This window comes from Triplophysa dalaica, chromosome 11 (genome assembly GCF_015846415.1).
Source record: "Triplophysa dalaica isolate WHDGS20190420 chromosome 11, ASM1584641v1, whole genome shotgun sequence".
Lineage (NCBI taxonomy): Eukaryota > Metazoa > Chordata > Actinopteri > Cypriniformes > Nemacheilidae > Triplophysa > Triplophysa dalaica.
This window is the reverse complement of record NC_079552.1, coordinates 19,868,441-19,890,375: the sequence shown is the minus strand read 5'-3', so window position 1 is coordinate 19,890,375 and position 21,935 is coordinate 19,868,441. Positions and strand designations below refer to the sequence as shown.

The 21,935-nt window shown below is 38.3% G+C and overlaps 1 protein-coding gene across 1 annotated transcript; it reads left to right on the top strand.

Annotated features, from left to right (window-relative positions):
- The first annotated feature begins 214 nt into the window (after positions 1 to 214).
- zmp:0000000760 (collagen alpha-1(IX) chain) lies at positions 215 to 21,268 on the top strand. Its single transcript, XM_056761229.1, has 26 exons — positions 215 to 275; positions 904 to 1,027; positions 3,869 to 4,262; positions 4,607 to 4,684; positions 4,781 to 4,882; positions 5,282 to 5,335; positions 10,220 to 10,273; positions 10,351 to 10,404; positions 10,674 to 10,727; positions 11,442 to 11,495; positions 11,606 to 11,659; positions 11,731 to 11,784; positions 12,471 to 12,524; positions 12,646 to 12,690; positions 12,770 to 12,823; positions 12,911 to 12,964; positions 13,327 to 13,380; positions 13,524 to 13,595; positions 13,683 to 13,718; positions 15,857 to 15,901; positions 15,987 to 16,019; positions 16,296 to 16,442; positions 17,032 to 17,208; positions 18,573 to 18,663; positions 20,170 to 20,247; positions 20,771 to 21,268. The coding sequence occupies exons 1-26, from the start codon at positions 215 to 217 to the stop codon at positions 21,022 to 21,024; spliced, it is 2,331 nt and encodes a 776-aa protein (XP_056617207.1). The 3' UTR covers positions 21,025 to 21,268.
- Positions 21,269 to 21,935: the final 667 nt, after the last annotated feature.

The following is a 21,935-nucleotide window of genomic DNA, read 5'->3' as shown; positions in this document are numbered from 1 at the left end:
AGTATAACTGTTACTGTTGTGCTCAGTTTTGTGAAATACAGTTGGCATTTAGGTCTCTACTCCCAAAAGCATTCTTTGCATGTATTGATATGTTCACACTTTAATGTTTGCAACCGGTTTTCCACATCTTATTGAAGTGTACGTTTTTGATATTTTGAAGGCATATTTAGATCTCCACAGCTTTCATTTCATCACAACCCCAGTTTTGAGCGAAATGCTGGTCATCACAGTTCTTCTGGCTGTCTTTGGCCTTGTCAGATGTCAAGATTTACCAAGTAAGCACCCAATTGACCATTTAAGGCATTTTCATGTGGAAGACAAAATGGACTTTAGATATTTTCAGGTTTCTGCAGGTGCACCAGAGTGATGTGCAAGACTTTATTTCTTTTTAAGACCAGTAGAGGGAAGCAGGGCCCAGTTTTAAGTCATTTCTAGTCAGTTTGTCATCATTGATACAGTGGACTCTGAACTTTGAATTCCATATCCAGTCTCCAATCACATCTAAATCTTTTCCAGTGTTTATGTCTTTCCTTTATTGCATAACATTGGAGAACAAAACATTACGGAAACTTTGATAAATAATTGGAGGGTTTTGTTGTTATAATATTTTTCATTACGGTGCCAAGGAGTGTCTCAATAAGTCATGACATGTGAGAGCTCATGGAAATGTTAGCTTCTTCCCTTTAAATGAAATCACATCAGCCACATTCAGTTGTAAAAAGTCAATTTGGAATACCAAAATCTAGCTTACAGACCAAAAACATTGTCTCGAACAGTCCATTTTATATTCTTCCCTGAATGCGCTATTAATGTGAGACTAGTTTCCTCATCTTGGAATGACATTTCCAAATACGTGAATTCGGCACTTTTTGGTTTTGTGTGTTAATATTGTGTTTATTTTAGCATTTGACCTGTTGGAAGAGTTTCGCCTGTCTAAATCCAGAGGGGTGAGAAGGGTTGATGGATCTAGCCCCGAAGCGGTGGCGTACCGCATTAACCCCTCCCTCCATCTCAAGAAGAGCACAAGGTATTTATATCCTCTTACTCACAAAAGACTTTTCCACTCTTTCTGCTTTTCCATTGTAATCGCGTTCTCCTCCAAACAATATCTCTCATGTCCTGCTTCTCACAATCTTCCAATGGTGTCATCTAGACTATTAAGGGGATTTCATAAAAAATATGCGGCTGCTCGCACATCGTTTCAAACTCACCCACTGCTGGCATAAGCTCTGCGTTGTGACACCCATAGTGTATCATACCAGACTCTGTTAAACAGCTTACATAGGCAATACATTTTGCCTCACACTAGATTTTAATATGGGCAAAGCTTGAGAAAGTCAGCTTTGAAACTAATAAATATTTCAGTATTTCAATGCAATATCTCCTGGATTGTGGATAATGACCTTGTGACAATGTATTCTGGGATTTCCTTCTCTGTAAAGGACACAAGCAAAGCTGCATGTGGATAAATGGCGTACCATTTGAAACAGCCCTTGCCTCAGGAAGCCTTAAAACAACTTCTTTGTAGGCAACTCAATGAGTAAACTAATGTAGGGAACAGAGCTTGCTGTCCTCAAATAACATGCTGATTGTCCTCGAACGTTCGCATTCAATTTATGTGTTTGTCAAATATCAGCAGCTGTGCGTTTGTGTCAGCAGTGGTCATCCACAGCTACCTCCCAGCAACATCCCCTAGTTGACCAAAGAATCATGTTTGTGCAGTGAGAAAAAGACAAGAATAATGTCAGGAAATAGTTACCAGGAAATGTGTTTTCAACAACAACAATGAGACCTCGAGGGAGAGCTGTGGAACCACACTGTGCATAGATGGTCCCATGGAAACATTAGGTGATCATTTCAACAAACTGATTATGCTTAAAAACAAACAGGAGCAGAAAACCAATTGGAAACGACCGGAGAGCATTTGGTTTAGTTTAAACTCAACTTTTAATCATCATTTATAACCAATTTTCTTCAGTATACAGCAGGGATGCTCGTATGTAGTTGATTATTAATAATACGGTTGATAATGAGAATTCTGGTACGTTCAGAAATCAGAACACATTTCCAACTGCAGGTTAATTTATGTATGTAACGTAGGTTGAAGTTAAATGACATCAAACTGACATTTCCCACTATGTTGTAATATATCATTACTGTAAGCTTACGGTGAATCATGGGGACACTATGATAGTTTAGAACCTAGTTTAATAAAAGTAAAAAAGTTACAGATTGCAGCTTTAAAGCAACAATGAGCCGTTTTGGTGTATGGTTCTCCCATGTGGTTGATAAGCGCATTTGTCTGTTATAAATGTCGTAAATATTGCAGCTGGGCAGTGCAATACACGTGAATTTGTTGACTAGCCAGAAACCACTGTTATATCATGTCACTTCATAAACTGTGCATGTATTAAAGCAGTCTTTTGGCTTTATACTACTGGACAATCCTAATAGATGAAACTAGATTCTGAGGTAGCAGTTGGTTGTTAGCCATTAGCGCTTAGCGTGTTATCTACATAGCAGCTAACTTGCTAACTTTAGCTACAAAACACATTTGCAGTCACCCAAAACATAAACATGCATGTACGTGAATGTGTTTAGTAACCAACGCAAATCATTTTCTGTAGTTATATTTTCGGAAACACACTCGCGACCAGGGGTTGTGCATTGTATGATGGATGGAATCAATAACTTAACTCACTATCGGAATAGTGTCTAGCACAATAACTATAAATACCGATAACATTAGTGCATGAACTAAGGAATCAGAAACTTTTGACCATAAAACATTAATTGTGGTTTGGTAGTCATCATTTTCAAACATAACACTAAATTCGTTATGAGGCACGATCATGCTACGTAAGCTATTGATTCCCGGCAACTTTACATTATCTCTAGTATACCTTACGGTTATTGTGAACCAGTAACGTTAGTGGGCCAATAAACAACCTGAGCAGTGCCAAATAACTAATAAGCTCAAAAGTACAGGACAGTAAGAAAACTTTACTGCCTTAATGCTTTCAAATCCAGCAGTAGGAAGGCGAACGTTCGGTCTCCATCCGTATTGAAACCCGTTGCCTCTTCCAGCTTGCGTCGCCGAGTGTAAGTCCGTCCAATATTGATTCCTGTCAGATCACTCTCTCTCTTTTCCTCTTTGTTTTATTTGCTGGCTCTGCCATGGTGATGGTTTGGAGACTTGCGAGAAATTAGTTTGTTTTGTCTTATTGTTAGCTGTTGGCTAACTACTCCCAGGCTACGAGTAAAATGTGACGTATGCCGTAAAGCAGTGGATAGGCGGGGCTTGTACCGGCACAAATACCAAAGTTACAAGTGTGATTTCAGCCGATAGGAGGCTGCTTAGATAGCAACGGAAGTAAAAATTCTTCCAGTTAAAAGTTGTCCTACCGCTAAAATAATTTTAGAGACACAGTTGTCATTTTAATATGTCAAGTTGTACTGAAAGACCAATCAAAAAATGTAATTTACATACAGTATCATACTTTAACCATCACCTTGCATTTGAAAATTAGTATTCTCTAAAATACCTTAGAAAACCAGCAAATGTATACTCTAGTTCATGAACATGTCAGAGCTTTGATTTCCAACAACTGTATACAACCATAAGTACCATCTGTCGGCAGTATTGTATGAGTATTAATTTCCATTCACTGTTATTATCATATTTATGAAAGAAATTATGAAAAGGTAACAATAATAACAATATTGGGCAAGTTATACGTAAGATCATACAGCAATATTTGCATTACTCAAAAACTTCTTTCACTGATGTCTCTTTCTTTGTCAACTGCACATTCACCCTCTCCCATCCAACCATCTGTCCATGCATCCGCACAACCCATCCATGCAGTGATGTCTACCCAGATGGTCTACCTTCAGACTACTCTGTTATTGCCATCTTTAAAGTGAGCAAGGATACAGCCAAAACATCCTGGAATCTTTGGCAAGTCAGTGACCCCAAAGGCCAGGACCAGGTGGGCCTGCGTTTTCAGGGCGACTCTCAAACTCTGGACTTCTTCTACACCAGACCAGAAGGCACGCAGATGCTGCGGACATTTCAGAGTGTGGAGAAACTGTTTGACGGCGAGTGGCACAAGTTGGCATTGAGCGTGAAGGGAGAGCAGGTGAAGCTCATGGTGGACTGTGAGGAGGTCAGCGTGGAGCCACTGGATGAGCCACGGCCAGTGATCCAAAAAGGTTTCACCTCCATTGTAAAGAGGGCAGTGGGTAACCGCTCAGTCTCTGTAAGTGGTGAAGAACATTGGTATCAGTTTTGTAAGACCTTAAAACAACATGAATTGAATTGAGAAATAATTTGAATGTTAAGTGGACTAAGAATTTTGTTTCAACCAGTGGTTGGGTAAAATATGGACAAACCCAACCGGTGCTTTAAATGTACCCTCTAATGTCCATATTTGGCCCAACAGGGGGTTAAAACAATGCAACAAAGATTTGAAACTAATTTAAACCCAACCCATCATTTCTTTAGAGTAGTTACAGTAGTAATTTATTTAGAAAGATTCATAATTTGAGGCAAGATGACTGGTCAGTCTAATTTGATATTACAGACACCGCTTGGCTTCCACAGGTGGACCTGCAACGGATGGAGGTCTCCTGTGATGCTGACCAGGCATACTCTGAAGGATGCTGTGAACTCTCTAATGTGGTGAGTCAGCTGCCCTGTGTATTTGGGGTCTCGCTCAACTATGCAAGATTTTCCAGTTGATCTCCAGCCTGTTCTCACTGACCTGTTTCTTAACAGTGTGGAGGATATGCTGAGATTGGTTTAACAGCAGGGAAAGAAAGAGCCACCTGTAAATGTGTACATGGACTGCCTGGTGTTCAGGGTCGCCAAGGACCCAAGGTATCTATAACCTCCCCGCACATTATACTTCCTGAATATTACATGAAGAAAATATCTGAAATCTGAAACCTTGTATCTCCGTATTTTGTGATTTTAATTGTTTTGCCATAAATCATTATTGTTAGTCACTAATAAGCTTTATCATAAGGTTTTGCAAATATCTACCCCAAATGTATAACAAAAGCCATTGTCAACTTTGACAACACAGTTTTTAATCAATCCATTTTGCTGAAAAACTTGGAAATCCAGGGTTTTGAAAGGACAATGGCTATATGTGAAATTAAAACAGTGCTTCTGAGCCAGTGTTGTTTATGTCTTGCGAAGTGGGCTAAAAATTATATGTGCATGCACACGTTTATAATTGGGACAGGAAAATTATACTCTATTATCTTTCGGCAGGGTCACAGAGGCCTGCCAGGGCACACGGGGGATCCAGGCAGACTGGGTAACTGGGTAAGAATACTGTCTGAAATCTCTCACTGTAGTGTGTACGCCTGCTGTGTTTGAGTTGGGCAAACAACAAGCAGTTGTCACTGATCATGAGAGTCTTAATAGAGGAACATTGATGACGTTTGGGCAAACATGAAAAGGCAGGAATGAAGCAAATTGCAAATAGAGGAGTGAAAGAAGGACGGGGCGGGGTTGATGAGGTGGGTTTAATGTGGAGTAGATTCTGCATGGCAAGGGAAGTTATGGAAAATGGCAGTAGAAGCATTACTGTAAGGTATTATGGAAACAAAGTGAAAAGTCATTACTCGCTTAAAAAAATTGTGAACACACATTGTACTCTCTCATACACTCATCCCGTAACAAACAAGTAACTGACAGCAGCAGTAGTAACTGTCAATGACTGACAGTTGTTGTACAGTACTATTCTAGCTAAAGGCTATCACATAGCTAAAAATGCATAAAAATCGTGTCCAACAGTAACTTATATACTAGTTAGGGAGGGAGGGAGGTAGGTAGGTACAGTAGGGAGGTAGGAAGTTAGATAGATAGATAGATAGATAGATAGATAGATAGATAGATAGATAGATAGATAGATAGATAGATAGACAGACAGATAGACAGACGGATGATAGATATTTCCCAATGTATCTGGTGCTGGAGTATCCCAACACTGCTCATTTTTATGTTACTCAGCTGAGGTCTTGGAGAATTTTAGAAGTTCAGGTGAAGACAGGTATGTTTGATTAGAAAGATATGGAAAAAGTGAAGTGCTGTGGGTACTCCAGGACCAGAATTGGGAACCACTACATTAAAGATAATATCTATATAAAAAATTGTCTATATTACAAGTAACAAGTCACAAATTCCAAAATGACTTGAGGAAAAGTCTTAGAGTATCTGATTTTAACAGTACTTGAGGTATTTTACTCATACTGAATGTAGGCACAAAGCAGCACTAGTCCTCAACACTAAAGAGACATTTCAGTGAAACACAAGAAACAGTGAGGAGGGCAATTGCATCAAACTGAACACCTCAAAATTGCAACAAATCAAGGTCGACCCTACAGCCTATGTCTATTACAAACAGCCAGGTCTCAGTTGAGCTCAAGTGCACATAAGGAAACCAACATCCTTCAAAAAGGAACATTCAGTAAAATGGATAAATAAAATAATATTAAGTAAAATAAAAAAGTCAAAGCCTTTTTGCACTGGACATGCTGGTTTTGGCCTTATCGCCGGCTGCAGTCGTATCCTCTTCGCACAAAAATCACCAGCAAGGTCAACTACCTGATATAATGTACCCACATTAGCATAAAGAAGCCATGTTGACAAGTTTCAGTAAGTAAGGGTAAAATGCACAAGCTATAGTACCTTATAAATTTGTCGATTTAACCCTTTTTTAACTCACTGTAAACAGACATTTAGTTTTCAACAAATATTTTGTTCAATAAGAAAGCTTATGATTTTTACTTCCATAATTCTGCTGCCAAACTCTATTAGAAATGGCCAGATCTGATAAAAGATGGCATGTGACTAAGATGCTTTCAGAACCTTTATATTTATGGTACACTCCCTTGCGTTTGAAATGGTATAAATAAACCAATGGAAAAATCTGTTGAGGCGGCAGGCTTCAAGTCTCTGAGACGAACTCAAAGAGAGCAAAGTCATTAGAGTCTAAACAGGCCCTTCAAATCTACCGGGCGCTGTCTGTTGATCAGCTTAATTAAAGGACATGACAAAATGCATCAGGATCCAATTACTTGTATACAGCCGGGTTATGCATGCCCGGCCCCGGTTTGTGAGCGACCATGGGCGGTAGACTTGATTCTTTCCACCCTAGATTTATGACTAATTTACCTCTTTGATCCGAGTCCAGTTCTCTGTGGCGTGCTGGAGTAATATCTTTAAAACTCAGCCCTGGCGGCAAGTGATCCAATGAACATGCACTTTTCCAAGCAATCTTAAAATAATAAATTCTGCCTTTGCAAAGATGAACTTGTTTAAACTCACTAACTATATAACATATATATGTCTGCTATTAAAAAAATTGCTACAGAGAGAATTCAGTTGAAGTGGAATCTCAGGCTGATGGATTGCAAAGCAGAGTGCAAGACTGACTGTGTTTACTGCCGCCCTGCTGAGAGCTAATGAATGCATTTTCTGCCCCATGAAGACACCATCTAGTTTTTGCTGTGTGTGGTCTCTCTTTGTATTAGGTGGAGTTTGTAAAACTCATTATGATACTCTGCAAACTAACCCGTGATAGAGGTTAGTCCACTGATCAGAAAGATGAGTTTAAGTTTAATGTACTGTTCCTAAAGGGAGTTCTTTGCTAACACAGTGTTTGACATTAGCCAGGCTGACAAACACAGAATCTGCCAGCAGAAAGCTCTGTGGATTTTCACAGACATTACATTTCCAGCATTCACAAAGTTCAAGACAAACTTTCATGTTTGTTTATGAAAAGATTTTGGTTAATGTGATTGTGCTTCACAGAAGCTACCAATAAAGACATCACACTGATAGTCGTTTGCATAAATTATGCAATGAGAAGTCATTTATTTACAATCAAGAGATGTCAGTTTGAGATGACATGAGCGACTACGACTATTGGCAATGTGACAAAACTGAGCTTTACACCAACTTGATGTGGCAGTTATTAGTAGGAATGCAGATCATGATCTGATGCATGTTAAAGTAAGGACTGTTTATTGTTAACAAATAAACTTGAAATTATAATAAACTCCTCTAAATCTCACAGATAAATGAACATTATACCCTAACAAGTGTTTCTCTTTACTGAAAAACACATAAAACAACACTTAATTAGAAAAATAACTCTCAAAATGCAGTCTTACGCAAAGCATGCTGGGAAATATAAACCCTCTGCCTAGTTGTAGCAAATATATGTTAACAGAACACAAATCATTTATGAAGTGCCAACATGAATGGATTAAGTTACATAGCTGAACATGGAAAAAATCATGTTGTGACAAAATTGTACTTAAATTATGTTGATTTAACTTATTTAAAATGAATCAAATTGGACAAGCAGAAAAAAACTTTTTTTAGTGTGCCGTGGCTCATTTTTTTTACTGCGATTTGATTGACAGCTGTAGCATTTTGAAATGAAACTGGGAGCAGACTTGACAGTTGAAGGGGAGGAGTTAATGGATGCTCCGCCCAAGCAGTCTAACCTAAGTCATTTGAGATGGTCAGTCCTTTTTCAGACTTTTAACGAGCAATGGGGGAATTTTTGGGAGAATATAATATACAGAATTATGTCTTCAGAGGTGTATTAAGACCTTACATAATGAACCATTATGTTTGTATAACTTTAGAATAAGCTATTTCTATCTACATACAGAGCGAGCCTACACACATGGAATTAGCCATGTTGCACCGCCATGTTTTGTACAATAGGCCTAAACGGACAAACAGCTCTACAAAGCACGTTTCCTTTTCCTCTCCCTCTACCGGTAGGTTGTCCGGTTGTCCCTAACTTCACAAAGCGGGAGAATAAAAGTCTATTAACTTACTCCTAACTGCTATCGTGCTGTCAGATCAAACGCCTTTAACAGCATTGCTATTTACCGTTAGCTAGCTCTGCCCTCAAATTCATAGCTTAGACCGCTCAAATAATAATGCACATGAAAAAAATATGCGAAGATGATATATACAAGCAGCACACTGGTTCCTGATAAACAAGGATACTCAAAACAGCTCCATCACACACGGCTACTATTACTACAACAACATACCTTGGTTTTAACAAAAAGAAAGAGCAATATTACTCACATACTGATCCGAATCAGGGCAAACTCCTCGGGGGGTTTAAGATGATCTTCCTCTCCTTCTCTTTGCTGGAAAGTATCTCAGCTAAAAGCCTTTGCCATATTACTACATGTCCTAATGCGTCTCTGCTGGAAAGTCTTAATAATATTAACGCAGGTCCTAGCTCCTGCCTGACTTTTATCCTTCTTTTTGATCCTTAAAATCCACAGTCCATTTATTTTTATGCAGTAAATAAGACATTGCTTTTTCTACCCTGGACTGAGATTGGTTGCAACTCTTAAACTCACCGCTATTTGCCGCTAAAAATCCCACCCTAGACCTTTAATTGAAGATTATGAGGGCACATGAATTTTAAAAAGAGAATGACCAACACTGGAAAGTTATTTACAATTAACACTGCAATATTTCATGAACAAATAGGAATTATCATTTTTGATTTCACTGGGACTTTAAAATCAGCATTCACCACATGTTTTAAAGAGTATTAAGTGTTTACAGTAATTACACTATTTTGAAGTATTCCAAAGTATCAGTTCTCCAAACAACCAACAAAAAAGAGACAATTAACAGCAATTTTCAGGTATGAAATCCCTGCTGTCTATTTAACTAATATTACCTTGTTTAAATCAGAGAATTTCACAAATAGTTGCCAAAAAATTTTGGCTGACAGATTGAGTGAAGAGCATGAATAAACCAAATGACACTGAAGCAACATGGGCATGATTATAGCTGTTAAATTAGTCAGAAAGCTGATTGGGCACAGACCTTTTAGCCTTTCATTGCTTTCCATGTAACATGGGTTGTTCCTCATTAAAACCCAGGCAGAATCCTATGAAGCTAGTGGCAGTATTCCAAGAAAAGATCCTGTCTGATCAAATCCATTTTATACAATAAGGGAGGGAACCATTTCAAGAAGGCTACTATAGCTTCAGGCTGCTATATAGTGGAATACGTGCTAGATTTTTCCAGGACCATAAACGCAGTCCTTTACATCGTCGGCCAACCTTATTGGCCAAATAAAGTCTGCATAACAAACTGTTTACTAGTTCAGGCAACATTGCAAAGGTTAATCTAAAACATGTCTTTATTCAGGGGATACGAGGGGAAACTGGAGATTATGGACATGAAGGGGAACCTGGACCTACGGTAATTGGCTTTAATGCCCAATCTCCTAGTTTGCATTGCATTACAGAGCCACTCACTAGTCAACATGTGTCCTACAGGGGGAGGAAGGTATCAAAGGAGAAAAGGGCATGAGAGGACTTCGAGGCCAGGAGGTAAAACGTTACACACCTGCACAGCCTTTCAGTTTTGAATGTCTTAGTTTGAAATGTCATTGTATACAATGCCAGTGTATGTGTGTTCATATGTGTATGTGTATGAATAGATTTCATATTTATTTAATTAAATTAGTTTATTAAATAAGTTTTATCTTGTTTTTTTGTTAAGCATACTTTTTTGGGTGGGTTTGGTTTTCTCGTACACTTGCTTTGATGCAATGCAATTTGAAAATGAAATTGAATGTCATTCATCTCATATGTTGCAGGGTGACAGAGGACCTAAAGGCCTGAAAGGATTAAACGGCGCCACAGGCCATAAGGTAAAAACAATGGCAGTACAGCCACACTTTTTTATTAGAACATTTTAAAGTATGCTTGAAGTTGAAGTATATTTGAAAGTATACTAGTAAGTGTACTAATATAAATGTAGAAGGAGCTTACTACTTAGAACAAAATGTGCCTAGTTTTTAAAAGTATACTTTAAAGTGCACCTTTGTGCACACAACTAGTTTACAATATCGTTTTTTGTGTAGCAACTATATACTTAATGATTTACTTGTTCAATGTTCAAGCACATTTAGTTTATGAAAGCACATTTTGAAGTATCTTCTCAGTAAACTACTAGTTTTTATACTGCAAGTGTACTTGTACGTTTTCTTTAAGTGAACTTAATATCATACCTACAGTTCACACATTTTACAGTATATTATTTTGCTTTGTTCCTATATAAGTTTCAAAAGTGTGAACAAAGAATATCAGGTTGACTTGTTTCTATGTAAACTTAAAAATGTAAAGTTTGATGTCTAATAGACTGAAAAGTGGACTGAAAGTATACTTTCATATTTTTAAGTGTACATATAGTACTGATAGCAGACATTGACACAAGTTGTTTGCAGAAGGTAACCTGTAGATATTAGCTACTGTATTTAAAACGAGTTCACATAGTAAAACCTTTTTTTGCTATTTGATACATGTAGTTTGAGATAAGCTCTGTATCATCCTGACATGCTGTAATAATGTCCTTCTCATCACAGGGAGTGCGAGGGACTCCTGGAGATAGGGGTGAAACAGGCCAGGAGGGTGAAGCCGTAAGTTCTGCTGCAGAATCTTCATGTTGCTTTGAACAATTTAAGTGTGATGGCTTGTTCAATTTCGGATGTGAATGACTCATTCACTCACTCCCCACCACATCTCCCAGGGTGCATCAGGAGAGCAGGGTTACGAGGGCATTGCTGGATATCAGGGAGTGAAGGTATGTTTTCTCCCTCACTCTGCTTTACTCTCTGCTCGGTCAGACATCTCACCACTCTGTCCTTACAACAGGGAAATGAAGGCTTAACCGGAGCAGAAGGAGCTCGAGGATCACCGGGTCGCCAGGTATGAAAACAGGCAGAGAACTTTCCTTGTTGTGCTTCATGACATTTAGGACCCAAAGGCCGCTCTTAAATTCAAAATCCGCCACCTCGTGGGATCCTCCGCGCTTGTGCACTACCCGAATGATTTATTTGCATATTCACGGTAGGGGCCGGCGTGGAATTAAGAACAGAGGGTAAATCTGAAGAAAAAATGCATTGCATATCACCCCAAAATCATAAAAAAGTGACCTGGACATGTTATTGACAGATTCACACCTGAGGCACCTAAAGAGCGTTTATGAGAGCAACCCCACTAAACCAGACAGATTAGCCACTGTCAGACCTGTGGGTTGGTAAAGGAAGCAAGGCAAAAGGAAAACACAGGCTTCAGATTCCTGTAAGATCGTTGGGGTTTGAACAGAAATTTATCTGTCGGAGAAACACAATTTAAACGTCAAGTAAATTGTTTCAAAATGTCAGCTTTGAAACATAAGTGTTAAAAAAGCCAAAAACTTTGGAGTTTTGTGAAAATCAAAGTATAATTTAATATAAAAAAAAACACACATATTCTGAATCGACCATCGGAGGAATTCCTGGCATATACAATTGATACTACATGTAGAAAAACATTGCTATATATTTTTTAAATCATGCAGCTGCAATGTGAATGTCAAAAGCTTTATGACTTCTTGTTTTCTGTCTCTACAGGGGGTTGTGGGAGATCCCGGTGAGCGAGGAACAGCTGGAGAAAAAGGAAAGCCAGTAAGTATTACACTTGTTAGGCCACAAAATATCCACAAATCAAATCATTCAAGCAGCAAATGGTTAAGATTTCATCTATATACATGTGATGGTAGAGTTCTATCATTGTTGCTCTCCACAGGGTACTCTAGGGCCAAAAGGGAGAGTTGGTGGAATGGGGGAGAAGGTTAGTTGTTTGTCAAGCAGTCGCAAAATTTTGACCCAATTAGTGAAAGGTCTAGTGCTGACCTGTTGGTATATTTTAGGGCATTGTTGGAGATCCAGGTTGGTCAGGGCGAGACGGAGATCCCGGCATTGAGGTACAATATCTCTTTCAGCTAAAGTCTACAATATCTTTTGTTTTCATGTCCACTTTTCTTTCTTATATCATTTTGTATCTGCCACAGGCTTATCAAGGACCACAGGGACCTGAGGGCAGACTAGGACAAGATGGCCAAAGGGTGAGCAATCTCTTCTTCTATTAAGAACTTCTATTTCCATCCATCCATCCATTTTCTACCGTTTATCCGAACTACCTCGGGTCACGGGGAGCCTGTCCCTATCTCAGGAATAGAACTTCTATTTATGGAATGAAAAACATGCCTGAATTGGGTATCAAGAAACAGCTTTCATTTGGCTCAATGGTTAGAGCAGGACACTAGCAATGCCAAGGTCATGGGTTCTATCCCAGGGGATTGCACATAGTCAGTAATAAATGTATACTGCAATGCAATGTAAGTTGCTTTGGATAAAAGCATCTGCCAAATGCATTTGAAAGTAGTTTTGCGTGTCTGTGTAACGTGCTGAACTGTTTTTCACACAGGGTGAAAAAGGTGAACAGGGCCCTCCGGGTAACATGGGCCCTCCTGGACCTACGGTAAGAGCTCATGAAAAGAAATGACCAACATACTGAGCTATACGAGACCGCTGTAAATGCCACCTGAATATGTTGCTGTGAGGTTCTTCGACAAAAAATACAACCTGCCTTCACATAGATTTATAAAGTGCTACCATCTTCAGGGTTCACAAGGTCACAAGGGCTCTGCTGCAAAGCCAGGAAGACCAGGATTTATTGGGCCCCCTGGACCAACAGTGAGTGTTCATGATTAATAATCCAAAGTTTCTGAAATATTCAAGTAAGTTCCCTCTAAAATGTTAAAACATTGCATTTCTCCGTAGGGGCACGTGGGAATACCTGGCAGACCTGGGCCTAAGGTAATGATATCTACTCATTTACATAGTTAAAAAGCCTTGTTTAAACATCCTATACAGCACTGGATCTTCTTTATAGTGAAGGTATTTTTATGTCCTTTTTAATCATTACTACGACTGTTATAGATCAAATGTTTCATATGGTGTATGATACTAAGCGTAAGGAAATAATCATCTGTAAGATATTGGGTTTCAAAGTAGAAAGATGAACTCATTCACTGCATCACTTTTGTTACATCTGTGTTGCTTGGCAACCGCTTTGTATCTTTTAATTAATATAATTTGTGTCATGCTTAGCAATATCCATCCATCCATCCATCCATCCATTTTCTACCGCTTATCCGAACTACCTCGGGTCACGGGGAGCCTGCGCCTATCTCAGGAGTCATCGGGCATCAAGGCAGGATACACCCTGGATGGGGTGGCTTAGCAATATCCATTAACTGTTATTAAATCACTGTAAAAAATAAGCCCCAAGAAGCGATTGCATTATGATAATACACTTAATATTACAAATACACAATTCAATTTGCACTAATGTCATAGATAAAATGTACATTACCATTACTAACTGAGAAAAAATTGATAAAGTTCTATAAGATTGTTTTGAGATCATTATATCAAGATCAATATATTCAAAGTACCGTATAAAACCCTGACCCTAAAACTGCTTACAATTCAATGTGCATAGTCATGTAAAAGCCTTAAACCTATTTGAAGATTTATTATATGAAGACAGATTAAGCAAACATACATGTAAACTATTAAACCCTGATAAGGGCATTCTGATAGCTTGTTCAATGTGCAGAAGTCAAATGTGCCTGTCTGCTAACGTTTAAATGTCCAAACTAACATGAACTAAATTTCTTACAGGGACAGCCTTTCACAAGATGTTTTTTTAAAAGTTATCTGTGTTTTTTTGTAAATCCACTTCCTGCCTTGTCTATAAATGTGGAATTATGGTGATATTAGCATTTAGAGTGCGCAGCTAAACATCTGATGAACAGATGGCCTTAACTGCTATGACATGCAAGAATACTGTAATAAGACTTGTGAAAGGTACCGTGTACTAAACACTGTGTCAACTCATTTATTTAGGCCTTGACAAATTGAAATAATTTCATCTTGATAAGTAGGAACTGACCCATTCACAAAAATGTGAATGGAGAAAAGCCATCTGTTGTGGCTGTGGAAAGCTTAGAAAGCCAGCAAGTTTGCACACTGGAGTCACGTCTGCACAGCAGAACTCTTCATCTGTTAGCACACAACTTTTTGACACATTGTTTCCCGTCGCTTGCTTTCGAGTGCAGTCACACTACAAACCGTTGGAGCGTAAGACTGCTCTGTTCTCTCCAGCTCTAGCCTTACTCTGATATCTAAGTACCAGAGAAGATCTCTACGTTTCATTAAAGCAAATTAAAAGAGCACCAGGAGGTTAAGCTTTTCATAGATATATTTGATTATAATCCGCAGGGACTCCAGCATTTGATCGGAAAGAATCGTATGTCGAATTAATAATCGTATTAATAGAGCCATATCGATTCCTTCCATGCATGGGCGTAAACATTACTCTAAACATTAGTTCAGCCAGTCATGGATGTTGATGTAGCCAGTTATTAATGACTTTTTACAAGATTTCTGTCTTTTCAATATGTTCTATAAAATTTAAATGTTTGGTCATGAAGGTGGGATCTAATGTTGAATTAATGTGTTATGTAATGGAACATACATGGGGAGAAGTTAGAAAATGGAAACTATTCGTTTTCTTCCTGTACTTATTCATTTTAGTAAAGAGGTGATGTTGTTGGACTCAAACTCAAATGCACAAATGATAGAAAGGAATATAAAAAAGAAAGGAATATTAAAAGAGTTATGATGATAAGAAATACTGCAGGAAACACTTGGACCATCACAATGCTTGTGAAAAGACTCTGTATAGTATTCAAAGGGTACAAAATTACATAGTGCTAATGTGTCACATTTCAGGGCTATTTTCCGATTAAGACACAATAAACTTAATGGATTTCCTCTCATTTTGACAGCTTCCTTTTTAAAGAAACACACAGCGAGCATTATTGTAATTTTAGAGTGTTCATTCACAACACCGCTATCATCACTATCAAATTTGTTTTGTCTTACAGGGCGACACTGGCATTCAAGGGCTCCCAGGAAGCAAAGGACATAAGGTTGTTATCGACTCATATGCATTTATTCGCATGTTTCCACGATAATATGGTTCCAGTTTCTCACATTGGCACATTGTTTCCACAGGGTAATAAGGGGGTCAAAGGACCCAAAGGCAGGGTAAGAGATTACAATACATTACAATATGAATGACCAAATTTGATTAAGATCCTAACAGTTAGGTCTGTTCATTGTCACAAGATCTTGAGAAATCCAGTTGGATATATTTAGAATGCTGGTTCTGGAAAGATGCAATGTATCAAGCCACATCAGTCTATTGTTTGAGCATCTCTTTCCAGGACAAGCTTGCTGTCGAGTTATCATTCAGAAATATGTATACTGTGTAAAACTGTACTTGTTTGTTTATGGTTGTGTTTGTATTTGTTTGTGTTTAAGGCTGGAGATGGGGGTATGCTAGGGCAAAAGGGAAGAAGAGGAAAGCGAGGCCCGGCTGGAGAGCATGGTAGAAAGGGTCGTGTTGGGTCTAAGGGTGTGATAGGTGACAGCGGTCCATTGGGCTTTCAGGGACCACCAGGACCACCTGTAAGTCGGAAGATGTTGATCATGTTTTATATTATAAAACATTGCAAAGTAAAACCAAAGCTTAGCCAACAGTTGTAAAGAGGTCTTTCCCCATTCAGCAAAATTGTGAAACAGTTTCTCTTGGAACAGATTAACTTGCCTCAACAGATACTGTGTTACAGTCCACAAGGAGAGTTAAATCTGAATCTGCCTCCTTACTTTGGGCATCCTATACACCTGTCCCCTTGTCTAAATGAATGAATTTGCATTTCACCAGCCAACTAAAAAAGCACCGCCTGGACAATGCCTTTAACGATTCTGGAAGATACAGTCCTTCTGGCACATAGTGAAATAGGCATAAAACACGTGGTAAACATTTTAGTGTCAAGATCGCTAGTAAATGCTTCCCCATTAGTGCTGCAGCTGGAGGCATTTTGTTTTATTTACCGTGGCTGTAAATTGATAATGAGGCTGGTGAAATATTGTTTCTCCATTATTACGCAGCCACCCATTTCCAGACTACCACAGCCGAGAGGGGCTCTAATATTAGCTTTGTGTTTCAATGTTGTGTCTGAGCCAGCTATCTTAGACGTAATGATCTCTTTCCAAGGGCCCTACTTTTCCTGCTCAACATGTTATCGAGGTGTGCAAGCGGGTGGTCCTGGAGCAGATGTCCACATTTGCCAACTCTGTCAGAAGGACGTGTGCAGCCGTGTGCCCGCTTTATGGAGATGTGCCCATGGGCCCCCCAGGTCCCCCAGGAGCAAAGGGACCACCAGGATCTCCAGTAGGTATCCCACCTCACCCCGAAAGACTGGAGCAGTTTCACGTTTGCTAGTGCTTGAAACATGAACATTTAAGATGTGGTTTGTTTTAGACATCACACACTTGCACATGTTTTTGCCAGAGTAAACTAAGGAAGAACATGTTCCATACATCAAGTTTTGTCTAGGCCAGGTTTGATATGTACAACGTGGGAAGGCCCCTGGAGGTCATGCAGCAGTGTTTGGCAGTATACGTTGGAATTAAAACATTCAGAATTTCCAAGTCCCCCTGAAAGACAAATAGGAAGTCACAGACAGGGCACTTGCTCAGTGTTGAATGGTTTTTGGAGACAATCCCATCTTCACTGGAGTGGAAAGCCATTCCATATTTCTTAAGACAAACTTTTTGAAGCTTCTTGAACGTTTTCACTCAGGAGACTCAAAGGCAGTTAAAAGTTCAGACAGCCTGAAATTCAGAAATGCGTTTCAAACAAGTCGTAAAAGGAAAAACTGTATACAGGAGTGAGACAAAAAATCTTATTAGTTAAAATCTAAACCTGCTGTTTGCTGAATAAACCTATTTAATAATTATTTAAAGAGTGACTATTACAATGTCCTTATAATGACATTTCGTAGAGTGTGTACTGTTTTTGTGTCAATGTAAGCTGTGTACGAATTGAACGGAGTCAACTCTGGATCACTCGTATGTTGTTCTAAATTCAGTTCCGGGTAAGATTTGCGTCACTCTGTGTAATGCCTGCCTATGCCTACGTTCCATCAGATTAGACCATCCGACCAATCAGATCAGAGTAGGCTCAGGGGATAAAACAGATGAATCCCTGAACAAATCATTTGAGAGTCAGTCAAGAAGTAAGGTTATGATAACTGCCTATTATTAGAAAATCTAAGTGTTTTTACCAGGTGTATGTTGGACACTCCATAAACCAAGGTAGGACCTTCAAAACCACAAAATATTTATCCTTTAAGATGTGCCACAGTTTATTTATGTAGTCCATATGATTTTTGTAGCTTCATTTAACGTCTTCTGTAGCTACTGTATACAATAAAATAGATAATCAAGATCATACAATAGGCCTACACTAAAATTTAAAATGTATTTCTTTCGATGCCTTATAACGTGCATCATGTTTGTCAAAAGGCATTAGTTCGTGCATGTACCATGTCTAGTCACAACATGCCAGGTTTGAAAGTTTTGTGTGAAAAGACATAAGGCTTACAATGACTTGAGAGCGAGTTAATAAACAAAGATACAAATTTTTAGATAAACAATTTTTATCACTTAACCACAAGGGTTTGATGTGGGTTGTGGTACCTGTAGTTAGTCATCCTACTAATAAATGCATAATGTCTTTAAATACCTTTACAGGGTGCGGCAGCCACTGATGGTCTTAAAGGAGAAATTGGGCAGCAAGGATTCTATGGCGAGCCAGGTGACCAGGGCAGATCGGGCTCACCAGGTCAGCTGTTTCCACACTATAGTACAAATAGATGAATAGAAAACAAACAAACGTTTTTTATATCAGGTAGCGTAATGTGTTACAAATAAAGAACATTTCAAGACACAGAGAAACAATAATACTATGACAAGTGATATGAAGGGATTTTGTCAGCTTTGCTCTTGGCTGTGTTCATACACAATTAGTATATCAAATACTTGTCAACTGGTTAAAAGGCGTGCCCAGTGAGCTGCACGAATGATGGATTAACTCTCAAAAGACACTGTTGTGTTTTGAAATTAGATATTCATCATGAACAAAATATATACAGTATAATAAATGTTCGCTTACAGCAGTGGAAAATTGATATGTATCACACATGAACAGCTGCCTGACTACACTGTCGAACAGCATTGATGAGCCAGATGATTACAGGTTTAACAAAAGAATGCTTCAAACAATGTATTTAAACAAAGATTACATCTGATATTACTGTTTTGGTACAAAAAAATGCCCTTAAACCCTTTTAAACCACTTTGGCCTGTCCCTTTAAGTAATTAAACTTTAACAATTTAACATAGCTAAACTAGTAAATGTTACTAAAGTAGAAGTATGTTAATTAAAATAACAAACACCACGAGATAGACTATATGAACGCAGGGTGATGATATACCTCTGCTAAAATCTCAGACAGCTAAGCCACTTCTTCTCTCATAACAGAGATAATTTGCCACCAAGCAATAACAATATCTTTACTAAAAAGACCCAATCAAATTTCAGCAAAGCAACGGCACTACAGCTGAGGATTGTTGAGTGCCTCTGTGATCATGCATCGAGTAAGTGCACAAATTTACTTTGTGGATGTAGCTTAAAACGTATAGCTTGAAGGCTTTCCCCTCTTTGGTTGTCGATATGTGATGTAGTGTTTGGATAATTTCACTCACGTCAGTGACCGTAATCCGAGATGCATCTCGAAGTGATAGAGTGAAAAACATTATTGTTCCATAAGGATGCTATGTGTGTGCTGTGAGGGATTTAACTAAGCTGGCTGAGACAACACATAAGTGATCGTGCATAGAGTCTATTGTCATTTTGTTATGGCATCCTTATTCAAATAGTTTACTGAGAAACCTCTATGTAACTGCAGCATCAAAACTCAACATTCTAAAATAAATATTTCGGCAGAAATCCATACATACAAACTTTCCTTAACCCTAAACTGTCAACTCTGTTAAAAAAAGTTTCATTCATATTCCTACTTGTAAATGTAGCTTTGTCTACTATGCTGTACACTGTGAAAAAACTGTTGACACTGTGACAAAACCAATTTATTTTCAATTGATGATGTATGTATTCAATGGCAGTTTTTTTATTGCATTTTTATTTTCTCTGATGCAACATGCAGGATCCCCAACCAAGCTAATGAAATTTAAAATCTCTATTCAGCAATAATCTCAGCACACACAATGTGTGTCTTGTTATTTACATCTGATGTTGGTGCTTATTTATTATTTTATTTTATTACAGGTGACCTGGGAGAGCCAGGGGACAAGGGAGCTAAAGGCTACGGCCTTCCTGGCCACATTGGAGACCAGGGACCAATGGGTAACACAATAATGAGTCATTTTATTACCTTTTGAATTCCCTATTCTTCATTAAAGGTCCAGTGTATAGTATTTTTGTGGATGTTTTAACAGAACTGCAATATAATATACATAACTATGTCTTCAGAGATGTATAAAGACCTTACATAATGAAGCATTATGCTTTTTTACCATAGAATGAGCTATTTCAATCTACATACACCACGGGTCCCCTTGCATGGAATTCACTATGTTGTTTCTACAGTAGCCCTAAGCGGACAAACTGCTCTACAGAGCACATTCAAAAATATGTTATATCATTTGGCATTGAAGCGAAAACGTGAAGACATCTTAGTGCTGTGTCAGCCTACGTAGAGCTCCAAAAGGGAGGGGTGGAGTGAGCTGTTGGCTGCCATTTGCAACATCGTCGCTAGATGCTGCTAATTTCAAACACTGGACCTTTAAAACATAACAGAAGATTTGGAAATGGCTATCTAGCTTCTTTAACTTGAGGTTCATGCTGGGTACTGTTGCTTTATTATTAGGTCAGCGCGGGAGACCTGGCCAGGCATTTGATGGACAGCCAGGTCGGATGGGTGAGAGAGGCCTAGTCGGTCAACCTGGTTTTAGGGGATACCCTGGACTACTTGGGGTTCCTGGAGCCTGTTTGACCTCTGGATGTGCTTTACTTAATGCAACTGCTAATGGACCACCTCAACAGTTAAATGAAGCGATAACTCAACGTGCTCCTCAGCGGGTACCTCAACGGGCTACTACGAGGTTTAGGGGACGACAATGATGAAATCTTTTAAGCTCACACAGTGAAACTGGAATCAATATGGATAAGACAAAAAAGCCAATGAAATGTAAAAATAATTAATGTAAATATAAAACTGAAATTGTACTTCAGAAAACTGAGACACTGAATCAACATTGTTAGCTTCACAAAATTTTTATTATTGACCAACTTAAACCACAATTTAAAGAAAGAAAATCTGCATCTATTCAAATAGTTATAACTGTAATGTGGTTTGCAAATTGCTTTGTTGTCACAAATGCTGTTTATAATAAAAATGAACAAAAATATTTTCTATATCCTATTACCTTATTTCTCACTGAACTGCTTCTTAGTCTGGGTTTTACAGGTGTTGTCTATTTATAAATGTGATTACAGTATGTGCTTTAAATGTAGGGTACATTAATGAAGCTTGCCTTACACACGTGGACAAAGTTGTTTTCTACCCTTGGTAAATGTGAGCAAAGAAGGCTGTTAAAAAATCTACATTGTTTCTCGTTTAGATTTTTTATTTTAAAAAGTATTAAATTACAAAATCCAAAAATATTTTTTTGTCTAATTCATCCTTGTCACAATTTTTATTATGAAGTAAATAGCTCCTAAGTATATTCACATTATTATTACTAATATAAGGTGACTAGAACATGATGTCATGTCATGTCATGACTTCTTGTTGCACAGGAGAATAAATATTATCAACGCAAAGCCCAAACCCCTTAATTATTCATCACAAAGGGCAAAAACTAAGAATGTAGTTCTGATATGCAGCAAAAGATTGTTGGCTTACACAAAATACAAAGTGGATTTAAAAGGGTGAAACAATACAAAATTCCCATTTCCAACATCATGCTAATAATTGAAAAGTTTTGAAGGTCTCATGAACTGACCTTGTTTATTGTTTTATACTGTTTTAT